Raw genomic sequence first — 12334 nt, forward strand, 5'->3', positions numbered from 1 at the left:
TGGAGGTATGCGACTCTGCTCACACCAGCACAAGAACCTTTTCCACTTAGCTAGGCAAGTGGCCCTGGTGGAAGGTTTCCTGCTACCAAGCAGCACCTCTCTCAACGTGCATTGGAGCTCCATTGAGTTTAACCATGGGTGGAGCGGTAGAGCGATCGGGGTGTCCACTGACAGCTCCAGAAGCGTGGTGTACCAATGCTGGTATGGCCACACAAGGGCCAGCAGAATTGCCTCTGCCTTGTCTCTGTGGAACTTGAGCAGTACCTTGTGGACGAGTGGTATCGGCAGGAAGGCATACATTTGATGGTCTCTCCACGGTAGCATGAACGCGTCCGAGATAAGAGCCAGGACTGTGCTTTTGGAAAGAGCAAAACAGTGAACACTTCCTGTTGCTCCTGGTGGCGAATAGGTCTACCCGGGGAAAAACCCACCTTTGGAAGATGGAATGTATGACGTCTGGACGGATGGACCACTTGTGGTCGCGGAACGACCTGTTGAGGTGGTCCGCAAGCTCGCTCCGTACTCCAGGGAGATAGTCCACTCCATTCACCTGGAGGCGTCCTGTACAAAAATCCCACAGCTGGAGAGCCTCCCAACAGAGAGGGGAAGAGTGGGCTCTGCCCTGTTTATGTAAAACATGGCCGTGGTGTTATCGGTCAGCACCGCCACACACTGACCTTGTAATCGGGTCCGCAAGGTCAGGCAAGCTAGTCTTACCACTCTGAGCTCCTTTATATTGATGTGGAGCAGGATCTAGGACTGCAACCACTGGCCCTACGTCTGTAGATCTCCCACGTGGGCCCCCCAACCCAGGTCTGACGCTTCCGTTACTGAGATCATGGACGGTTGAGGGATGCTGAATGGGATTGCTTCGCAGACCATGCAAGGGTCCAGTCACCAGTATAGGGTATTTAAGACTTGCTCTAGCACTGTTACTACCAAGTCTGAACTGTCTCGAGATAAGCTGAGGTGAGCCATGCCTGGAGTGGTCTGAGCCTCAGCCTGGCATGCCTGTCCAAACAGGTGCATGCCACCATGTGTCCAAGGAGACTGAGGCATGTCCTCATGATTGTGATGGGGTATTGCCTGATAATCTGAATGATGCCTGTCAGTGCTTGATATCTGGACTCTGGCAGTATCGCTCTTCCCTGAATCAAGTCCAGCACCGCCCCAATGAATTCTATTCGTTGGGTCGGTGACAGCATCGACTTGTCCACACTGAGGAGGAGTCCTAGTCTCTGGAAGGTCTCTCTGACTAACTGGACTTGGGACTCCACTTGCTCCCTGGCGCGCCCCCGGAGCAGCCAGTCGTCGAGGTAGGGATAAACCTCTCTCTTGCGGGGGACCTTCGATGCACCATGAACTGATCGTGTTTGTGGTCGACAACAAACCTCAGGAAACGTCTGTGGGCCAGCCAATGGCTATATGGAAGTGCGTCTTTCATGTCGAGGGCAGCGTACCAGTCCCCTGGATCCAGGGAAGGGATAATGGTGCTCAGGGAGACCATGCGGAACTTCAACTTTACCATGAACTGACTGAGCCCTCGCAGGTCTAAAATGGGTCTGAGATCCCTCCTTTGCCTTGGGGATTAGGAAATAGCGGGAGTAGAATCCCTTGCCCCATAGCTCCTGAGGAACCTCCTCCGCTGCCCCTATGGTGAGGAGCGATTGCACCTTCTGGATAAGGACTTGCTCATGAGAAGGGTCCCTGAAGAGGGATGGGGAAGGGGGTGGGAGGGAGGGGAGGAGCAGAATTGGAGAGAATATCCCACTTCTACCGGGCGAAGACCCCAGCGGTCCGATGTTATATGGGACCACACACGGTAGAAGTGGGATAGACAGTTCAGAAAGGTAAGGACCCAGGATAGTGGCGGGTATGTTGTCCTTGGGCGTCCCTTCAAAACCCTTGTTTGGGTCCCGATGGTGGCTTGGTCGGGCCCTGCCCCTAGCCTGAAGGCGGGTTAGAAGGTCTATGCCTATTGTTTCCTACAACGGTATGTGACCTACGTTGGGCGAGGCTGATATTGTCTCTGCTGCTGCTGGGGTTGAGGCTTGAAAGGCTTTCTTTGGGTAGCAGGCGAGTTCATCCCCAGAGATTTCACCATTGAGGCTATGGAGCCTCGAGTCTGTCTGCTCCGAAAACAGACCTGCGCCCTCAAAGGGAAGGTCAGGGTCTGTTGAACTTCCAGGGGAAGACTGGAAGCTTGGAGCCATGCGGTCCTCCTCATGACCACTCCATTGGAGATGGTACGTGCCACAGAGACTGCCGAGTCAAGGGGGGCCTGTAGGGATGCCCCGGCCACCGCCTTCCCCTCCTCGACCAGAGCTGAGAACTACGTCTTTGACTCTGCAGGGAGCAACTCTTTGTATTTGGACATAGAGTCCCAAGAGTTAAAGTTACATGCTGAGGATAGCCTGCTGGTTGGCTATCCTCAGCTGTAGGCCCCCTGCGGCATATACTTACCTGCCAAAGAGGTCTGTACATTTGGCCTCCTTAGCCTTGGGTGCGGCACCTGTTGCCCTTGGCACACCTTTTCATTCACTGCTGAGACTACCAGGGAGCAATGGTGTGGGTGGGAGAATAAAAAACTCATATCCTTTGGAGGCGACAAACTACTTCCTTTCCACTCCCCTGGCAGTGGGCAGAATGGAGTCTGCCACAGGGTCTTATTATTATTTTATTATTATTATAGGTAACACCACTCTGGAAGGACCCCTCTGGGGTGAGAATGTCCACCATTGTGTCCTCTGATTCGGTTACTTCCTCCACCTCTAGGGTCATGTTACGGGCAATGCGGCAGAGCAGGTCCTGGTGTGTCCTGTGGTCAATGGGTGGACCTAAAGCTGATGCTCCTGCCACTGCTTCATCAGGCGAGGATGATGAGGAAGCACGTGGGAGCACAGGGGTCCTCACGGCTCTCTAGCTGCCCGGGTTGTTCCTGAGTTCTGTTAGACTTCTCCATTGGTCCAACCTGGTTGGATGTGTCCTGGGCTATGGCTGGTTCTGGAGCCAGTTCCGCTGACTCCCCTGTAGTATGAGGGGGTGGTCTGGAGAGGTTCGCTTCCATAACTTGAGGGGTAAGTCTATCCATCAGTGACCGGGAAGGGTGACGTCCTGAGGCCACTGGCCTAGAAGCCCTCGAAGGGGTAAGCCCAGGGGGTCCAGAAGGGCCATTTTGTGTGTGTGTGTGGGGGGGGGGGGGGAAGGCCACTGCGGCTGCCAGGCCACTTATACGTCTCTTTGGTGCTTAGTGGGCCTATGTCTACTGTGCCTTGAGTTGGCCTCCAAGTCTGAAGACCCCGAGGGCTATGACCACGGCGGTGCCGACGATCCCTGCACTGGCAGTCAGTGCCGTGAAGAGGAGGTCAGGGAACGGTGCTGTGATGATCGCGTTGAAAGTCGGTGCTGGCTATCCCACGACAGAGACTGGTGCCAGGGAACGGCGGCTGTGCTCCGGGGCCATGTGTCGGTGCTGGCCCTGTGAGGGCGTTCTAGATCAGTGCCGACTCCTCGGTGCCGGAGATATATCTCGTCGTGCTCCCAGTGCCATGCGATCCTGTACCGAGGCCAGTGCGTGTTGCGGCGATGGGGACCTGGAATGGTGCCGGGAACAGTGCCAGTCCGGCGATGAAGAGAGCCTCATCATCGCGGGCTTGCCTCTAGATGGTACCCGTCTAGGCGGTCCTGGAGGCTTCTCTTTAACAGCCGGTGGCTGAGGCGCAGTTATTTCAGTGAGCTCCTTAGCAGCTTCAAAAGTGTCCAGAGTAGAGGGGGGCTCCAACACCTCCGCCAGGCACTGCCCGGCTGGATAGTCACTAAGTGCCTGGCTCAACAGTGCTGTCTGGGGTGCTGGAATCAACGGCACAAGCTCTTGGTGCTTGGGAGCTGAGTCTTTCCTCTGGAGCAGCAAAGCCTCCCCTGATGGTGTCACAGTTCTCTGAAGAGAGCGCCCTCCGTCCACCTTCTTATGGCACTTGTGGGGCACCGGAGACATGGAACAGTGCCAGGGCACTGCTTCTTGCTGTGGTGCCAGGGATCTTCGGTGCCGAGGGGCTCTCGCACCAGAATCCTTCCTTGGCACTGTTTCATGGATTGTTGGACGGAGTGCAGCTTCCAACAGCAACTGTTTTAAACAGAAGTCATGCTCCTTTCTAGTTCTAGGCTTGAAAGCCTTACAAATCTTGCAGTGCTCAGACTGATGCGCCTCTTCTAGACACCTCAGGCACAAGTTGTGGGGATCACTATTAAGCATAGGCTTTCGGCATATGCTGCAAGACAAACCCTTGGACTTGAGGCATGCCCCGAAGCCCAAGGCGGGATGAGGGGAGAGAAATGATCACCAATTTCTATGCTAACTACAAACAATAATACACTAACTACTAAAACAGGGTTCTCAAACTGGGGGTCGGGACCCCTCAGGGGGTTGCGAGGTTATTACATGGGGGGTCGTGAGCTGTCCGCCTCCACCCCAAACCCCAATTTGCCTCCAGCATTTATAATGGTGTTAAATATATAAAAAAGTGTTTTTAATGTATAAGGGGTGGTCACACTCTGAGGCTTGCTGTGTGAAAAGGGTCACCAGTACAAAAGCCTGAGAACCCCTGTACTAAAACAAGAAACTGGGTAGAACTAGGTATTAGGCTAAGGGAATACTTGCAAACAAGTGAAACGCAGTTCCAATGTCACCACGGACGGTAAGAAGGAACTGAAGGGGGGTCGGGTGGGTCATATATTGAGCGCCATGAAGGCGCCACTCCAGGAGGCTCCCTAGATGACCCGACGGGAGCTGCTAAAAGGGAAAAATTTCCAACGACCGTGCACGCGGTGCGCGCACACCTGATTGGAATCGACGTGAACAAGCACTCGAAGAAGAACTTAAAATACTATGGCTCCAAGTTAGGGTAGACATGAAAGTAAGTTACTACATCCAACTTCACTTTGAAGAAAACAAAACTAGACACACGACATCATTCTGCACACATGGATACCTGTAGTGAAGCATAGTGTTTCAAGCTTATAATGCCAGTTACAATAAAAGTTCTATTAACATTGGAGGGAAATTAGTATTAAAAACATGCTTTCCATACAGTAGTCAGAAACTCTAGTATTTATAATTTCTCCAAGCCAGGTATAGGATACATGTTTAGAGTACAGTACTGTTTTTATTCTGTGGAAGTATATTATACTTTGAAGACGGCTTTTTACAATATTTCTTGTGTTCTGTGCAATTAAAAACATTACTGTTTTGATAAGTTCATCAAACCTATAAAGTGAAAATAAATTGGGGAAAAGATTTTAAAAAATATAAGACTTGCATTTGTTTAATTTTAACTGACTATAGACCCAGTAAGATTTAGGACTCTACCGCTCTTGTAACTTTTGTTAGGAATCCAACCCAAGATGCAGACACTTACAAGCAGATTGCTTGAAATTGCTTCAGTTTGGTAAAATCATGCATTTCCAAATAAAGCTTTGCCCATACTTCAGTAAAATATATTTGAGCATTTTCCATAGTGCAGAACTTTAAGGTGTTCACAATTCAGCACTGATAACAATGTGGCATCTCACTGAAATGATGCTTTTCTGAAAGATAAACACGTTTTAACCTGAGTCACAAAACAATTTAAGAATCTGCCCAGCTCAGAGTGAGGCGGTTAGCATCTTAAAAGTTGCCAGAGAGAAAGATTTATGCTTGAAATGACAGAGGAAAAAGATCATTTTCTTTTTTCCTCTTTCATGAGTGCTATTTATCCACTCTAAGTATTTATACAGCATCAATCAACATATCTAAGCATTGACCTGTCCTGAGCATATTTCCCGACCTGTGCAGACATATGCCAAATATGAGTTGGAATTTATCAGCCGATAAGATTTCTCCATCACCACAGGTCACTTTGTAGTTAAAGCTAAAAACAGCTAAATAATTTCCTAAATAAAACAAAATGAAGACATCCACCTCCCATTCTCTCCTCCACCTACATCTTGACAGCTATATCAACAGAAATTCTAACATAGAAACTTTTGTACTTAAGAGATTCTGTTCTCATAGCCAAGGTATTCATTTTACTCTGGGATGTTCAACAGAAAGATAATAGTTCTTCTCTGTCCATGTAGCAAAATAAGAATGCCACTCAAATTACTGTACACTGTAAGTCCTCTATACTAGCTGAACCTCTATTAGAATTCCCTTAAACCATGATGGGATATCAGTAAGAGGAACTGCCATGCAAAACTCTTTTCTATTTTGGAAAATGGATAATGATGAACTGCATCTGCATACGCATAATGGTGATGGTGATGGTTGTAAGGTACATCGAGACTAATTAAGGATATAACCAGCTTCCATTATAATGGTTATTTCTGTCCCTCAATAATTTTAGTTTGGAATTAGATTACATTTGTTTACCAAAACAATGGCACTATTTTATCAAAAAGTTCACATTGTTGTTCCTTGATAATAATGTTTTGTATGTTGTTTAATAAGAAAAGCATAGAACATAGTCAGCTTATAATTACATTAGACATACACGTGGACCTACATTTGAGGCTGGTCAACATGTACGTAATTATAGGCGTCTTTTAGAAGGGTTTGTGCTTTCTGTGAGTTTACTGATAAAAGAGCAGTATTTATTTTGGGTTAGAGTTAAGGCTGTACTGTAATGAATATGCATTTGGAACTTGGTAAGAATTATTATTACTAGAAAGCCTGTGCTGTCACATGGGGGTAATTTGTAAAGTCATGTGTGTAAGAAAAGCCAAATATGGCTGAGAACTTAAGTTGGGTGGTAACAAACTGTGAAATCCAGTGATGACTAAACCTGGTAATATTTTGAACATGATTGTGGATATTTCTATTGCTTTCGACTCAACAAACATTCTAGGCTTCAGAGTGACAAGCTTAGAAGCTCATTATACAGATGTAGGCTGGGTAAAGTTATATCATCCTTAACTAGTTGCTTATTTACTTAACAATTTTTAAGGAACGTGATTGATAAGAGAAAAACGTAACTCTTAGCAATCTTAACTGGTTTTCTAAATGTAAGTTTTTGATTTTGGATTGTATCTAGAAAAATCATATCAAATAAGCAGCTAAACTGTCTTGCTGAAAGAAACATGCAGAAGATGCTATAGTACTGTTAATGCTTAAATTAGTGGCTCTTTGGAAGTTATCTAAAGTCATATGTACAATGACATATTTCAGATGGGATTCAGAGATATATAGTAAATGATTATGGTGATGGATACTCTGAATTTTATATCTGATGCAAGTAAAATTGTCATCCTTTTGTTAAGTAAAGCTTCCTCAAAACACTTTGAAAAGGTTGCATGGGCAGCATTATAATCTGAATTATTACAAACAGTGAAAGAAATTAAAGCTTGGTGACAAAATTTTATCTGGGTAGAATAGGGTGCTTGTGGGACAATTCAAATGTGTATGGCAAAACCAGTAATATCTAAAATCAAAATACATTTATGTTAGCTAAAGTGACATGATAAAAGATTGAAAACAAGAGCCTGAAGTACATGAACAGAGAATTATTAAGTAACACATTAGGAAGGTTTAAATTGAAACTAATGATAATAGCTCTAATCTCTGAAGGAAGTTATTTAAAGTGCATTCTATTCTGAAAAGAGATTCCATAGAAGTGGCATTGTGGGTTTTTGGCTTATTGTTTCTTAATAAATGCACACCAGATGTGTTCAGATTACAAATTACACCTAAAATAGTGTTTTTATTTTTTGTTTTTTTAATTAACTTCCAGTCCAGTAAACTTATCCTGAAATCAGAGTTAGTTCTCTTTATCTCAGACATCTCCACCAGTTAAAAGTTCTGCAGGTCAAATTATGCCTCCAATGACACTGTAACCTCACTACCTTCAGTAGCTTTGCATAAGGGAATTAGAAGTAAACAACCCACCCATATAACAGAATAGAATTCAGTCCATTCACTCTTGGCTGTGCTGAGTCTGCACTGCTAACAGAATTTACACCTCCACAAAACATTAGGTCAGGGAGTTTTCAATGAACTTTAGACTCTTCAGTTGTAAGGAAGATTTACTGTTATCCCAAGTCTATCTTAGAGCTTTACTCTCCATGTCCAACTAATATATGCTTCACTAATATATGTATACTCTTTGTTTAATCTGAGTTCAATTGAATCAAAAATACATGTATGAGAAGTTTTATAAAGTGGACATTTTTCTAGGTGGTCTTAAATAATGTTTTAAAAGTGAAAGTCTTCATGGAGTTATGTAAGACTATAAGACTGGCCACAGTGGGTCAGACCAAAAGGTCCATCTAGCTCAGTACCCTGTCCTTCTGAAAGTGGCCAATGTCAGGTGCTTCAGAGGGAATGAACAGAACAGGCAATCATCAAGTGATCCATCCTGCTGTCCACTCTCAGCTTCTGGCAATCAGACAAATCTATCCAGTCAATATTAATTTTTTTTTACTGCAAACGCAAGAGAGGGGAAAAAAAATTGAGCCAATTTAATGCCTTAACTGATGTGATTTTTTTTAAAGCAACCTTAAGATATCAAAGTATTCCTTTCATATCCAGGGTCTGATAGAAGACAAAACGGTATACTGTAAGTGGAACAGTTTTATTATACAATACTAGTTTTAATTGTCAGATAAATATTGAATTATTGTTATTTCACTGGACATGTAATTTGCCAAATGACTTTTTTTTAAACCATTTCCAATCATTGTTTGAGGTTGAAAATAAAGAAAACCCTGGATCTAATGTCTTCCTATATAACTTCAGGACAGATCATAGCAGAGAATGCACAGAGGTGAACTTAGTGCCCACAATCTGTATAAGGTGATGATTTAGTACTTTTTAACTATCAGTGGAGTAAAAGCAGCTATACACAAAGGAACAGAGTAGGTTATAAAGTCAAGACCTATACTCCCCCTCCTTTAAAAAAAAATCTGATATATATCATACCATCACTATAGCAAGTCTACAAAGGACACATTTTAAATTCTTATTTTCAGATACTGTTCTGCTTGAAGTTTTCATACTTATTCTTTAACCTAGAAAAGATTTTCCCTAAGGAAAGCTTACAGGAAATTCATTAGGCATATTTTGAGTTGGTTAAATGTTAAAAATGCTTTTCAACAGTAAAAGCACCTGAACAGTTGCTTGTACTCAGGAACACAAGCAATCTTCAAGTTATCTTCAAACTTAGCACATATGTTGTTACAATCAAGGCTTTGCAATATTTGAAGGTAACAAACTTGAAATAAAGTTCAGAATGTTCGAAAGCTTACAGGTAAAAACCCCACACTTAAAACACAAATGTCTTTATGTGCAGAACCCTCTCTCTACTCACATGGTACAGTCTGGTGAGTGGAGGTGGTATGCAGGGGCAGCAGATGGAGCCAAAACCTTAGTAACAGAGGCGAGCTACTTTTAACTAAGGAAGCAAGGAGGAGCAGCGGCTTCCAGATTAGTGGTCTTGCCAAAAAAAATAAAAAAAGCTAATTTTAAAAAGTAAATACTTACTTACTATGTCATTGTTTCTTTGCATTTGGCTCAGCTTGCATAATGAAAATAATCTATTTGGTTTGACTTTTGTTTAGTCAGTTTCACTTTCAGTTTTCCAAGATATTAGCATAACGGTGCACTATTTAGATTGCAAACATTGCAGAAAAAGTTTTTTTGTTTAAAAATCCCGTGTTTCCACTGAAATTGAAAAAAAAAAAAAAGAATGGAAAAATTTCAGTTCTTAAGTTTTGAAAAAGCTTGCTTTTACAAAACTTATATTTTGGGTCAAATTCAACCTCTTTAAAAACTGTGCATTCAGCAAATATATTGCATTACTTTGCTTACTTATATGCAAGTACGATCCAAATTGAGGCATTCCAACGGTATATATATTATAGTAGATATATAAATGCATCCTGGGATAAATAAATTATGGAATTAACAGGAAGCTGTAACCATGCTTGAGCAAGTGAGGTTTTGCTGTTTGAATATGTTAAACTAGGTCAGTCCAGGTCAGCTCTAAAGAAGGGTGGGAAAGTGCAGAACATGTATCTCTTGAACACCACAATTTTCAAATAGTGCACCTTGCATATGTTAAAGTCCTATTACAATATTAAGTGTTCAAAATCAACAGTATGATAGCATGTTCTGTTAGCAGGATAGCTTTTGAGTGCAGGTTCAGTTCAGCTTCTTACAGGAATGGATTTCTGGATGCCTCTCATATAATAGTCTTTTCATTTGATGCTTACAGCCTTGAATATTTACAACAATGACATCTGGGCTGAGATTTTTCAGACTTTTTAGCCCTAAATTAATTTGTTTGCAAAGTTTCAAGAAAATTCTTTCAGTTGTTTTTCTCAGAATTAGTCATTAAAATAAACAGTTGTTGACAAGAGGTCAGAATCTTGGATTTGCACTTCTTCAAAGGTCTAACAGCATATGGAGTTGTACACCTTGGTTCAAAACCAACATGAAGTGGAGCATGCCCTCTACCAAAATCACCAGCATCACCATTGTTGATGCAAGAACAGCTCTGATTTTCAAACTTCACACAAATTCAATGGTGTAATTTCAACCTTAAACCCACTAATATTTTGGAAACTTTTTTTTTTTTTTAAAAAGGAATATGGCTTTTGCCAAACCATATTTTAAAGCTGTTTTAAGATCAACTTTAGTACGAATAAAATATGAAAGCAGAATCTAAAGCTTAGGTTACCTTTTTATCCCCTTGTTTTCGCCTTCGTAGCCCTGGTCTGTAATCATCTCCAAACCGCAAAAAGTAATAATAAGAAACTAGTCGTTCTATAGGATCTCTTATGACATTAATGTAAATTGGTTTCTTTTTAACACCAAATCTGAAATAGGAAATAAATAAATAAAAATGTCAAACCAACGTTTTTCCTGCAGTATCTCAAAAATGTATTTACTGACATTAGGTAAAAGTAAAAGTGTATACATATTACAGACAGGAAATTTTAATCTTTAGAGCCAGGAAGTCAATATTTCACATTAGGGCTATATATTACTGTTTGAAAGAACAGAAGAGTGCTGTCTGAAAAAGGACAGATGAAAAAAGTATTGAAAACAGAGATATTCTCTACCTTGTGATGGAGGGTTCCAGAAATGTTAACACAATAGATTCTTGTTTACAGGAACAAGACAAACACAAAAAACCAAGCCACACACCAGGTAAGTCAATTCTGTGTGTCTGTATGATTTTTTGTTTGTTTTTAATATAATCCAACCCGTGTCTGAGCTAAAACAATATTGAAATGTCAATAATTACATCCTGCCTGCTTCCATACCAGGTGTAGAAAGTTTTAATATAAGTAACCTGACCTTAGAAATTCCTTCCCTCGGTCTAGCAACCAAATATTCACACCACAGAAGCCCTCAGGAGGTTCGGTCTTCTTTTCCTGCTTCCTGCAGTTGTTGCTGTTCTAACTGTGGTATGCACTAGTGAAGTAAGGGGTATTCCTAGCATGATGCCAAGGACAGAGATGCAAACTACAAGGAAGGGGAGGTGCTCAGGGACTGTCATTTGGCTAGGATTATAAAATGTGGGTGTTCTTGAGACAAGCAGAAACCAACACTTCATTTTCTATTACAGGTTTCAGAGTGGTAGCTGTGTTAGTCTGTATCAGCAAAAAGAACGAGGAGTACTTAGAGACCAACAAATTTATTTGGACATAAGCTTTCGTGGGCTAAAACCCACTTCATCGGATGCATGGAGTGGAAAATACAGTAGGAAGATATACATATAAAGAGAACATGAAAAGATGGGGGTTGCCTTACCAACTTTAACGAGACAAATCAATTACAGTGGGCTATTATCAGCAGGAGGAAAAATCACTTTTATTGTGGTAATCAGGGTGGCCCATTTCAAACAGTTGACAAGAAGGTGTGAGTAACAGTAGGGGGGAGAATTAGCATGGGGAAATAGTTTTTAGTTTGTGTAATGACCCATCCACTCCCAGTCCTTATTCAGGCCTAATTTGATGGTGTCCCGTTTGCAAATTAATTCCAGCTCTGCAGTTTCTCGGAGTCTATTTTTGAATTTTTGTTGTTGAAGAATTGCCACTTTTTGGTCTGTAATTGAGCGTACAAGGAGGTTGAAGTGTTCTCTGACTGGTTTTTGAATGTTATAATTCTTGACATCTGATTAGTGTCCATTTATTCTTTTGAGTAGAGACCATCCGGTTTCGTCAATGTACACGGCATTGGGGTATTGCTGTCACATGATGGCATATATCACATTGGTAGATGTGCAGGTGAACGAACCCTTGATGGTGTGGCTGATGTGATTAGATCCTACGATGATGTCCCTTGAATAGATATGTG

The 12334-nt window shown here is 42.6% G+C and overlaps 1 protein-coding gene across 2 annotated transcripts in view; it reads right to left on the reverse strand.

Annotated features, from left to right (window-relative positions):
* HS2ST1 (heparan sulfate 2-O-sulfotransferase 1) overlaps positions 1 to 12334 on the reverse strand; it is a 169761-nt gene that overhangs the window by 15586 nt on the left and 141841 nt on the right. For both annotated transcript variants that reach the window (XM_054036534.1, XM_054036532.1), the window contains one exon: positions 10710 to 10848. In XM_054036534.1, the coding sequence (XP_053892509.1) occupies positions 10710 to 10848 (139 nt within the window). The remainder of the gene's footprint in view (positions 1 to 10709; positions 10849 to 12334) is intronic.

This window comes from Malaclemys terrapin, chromosome 8 (assembly GCF_027887155.1).
Source record: "Malaclemys terrapin pileata isolate rMalTer1 chromosome 8, rMalTer1.hap1, whole genome shotgun sequence".
NCBI classification, from domain to species: domain Eukaryota; kingdom Metazoa; phylum Chordata; order Testudines; family Emydidae; genus Malaclemys; species Malaclemys terrapin.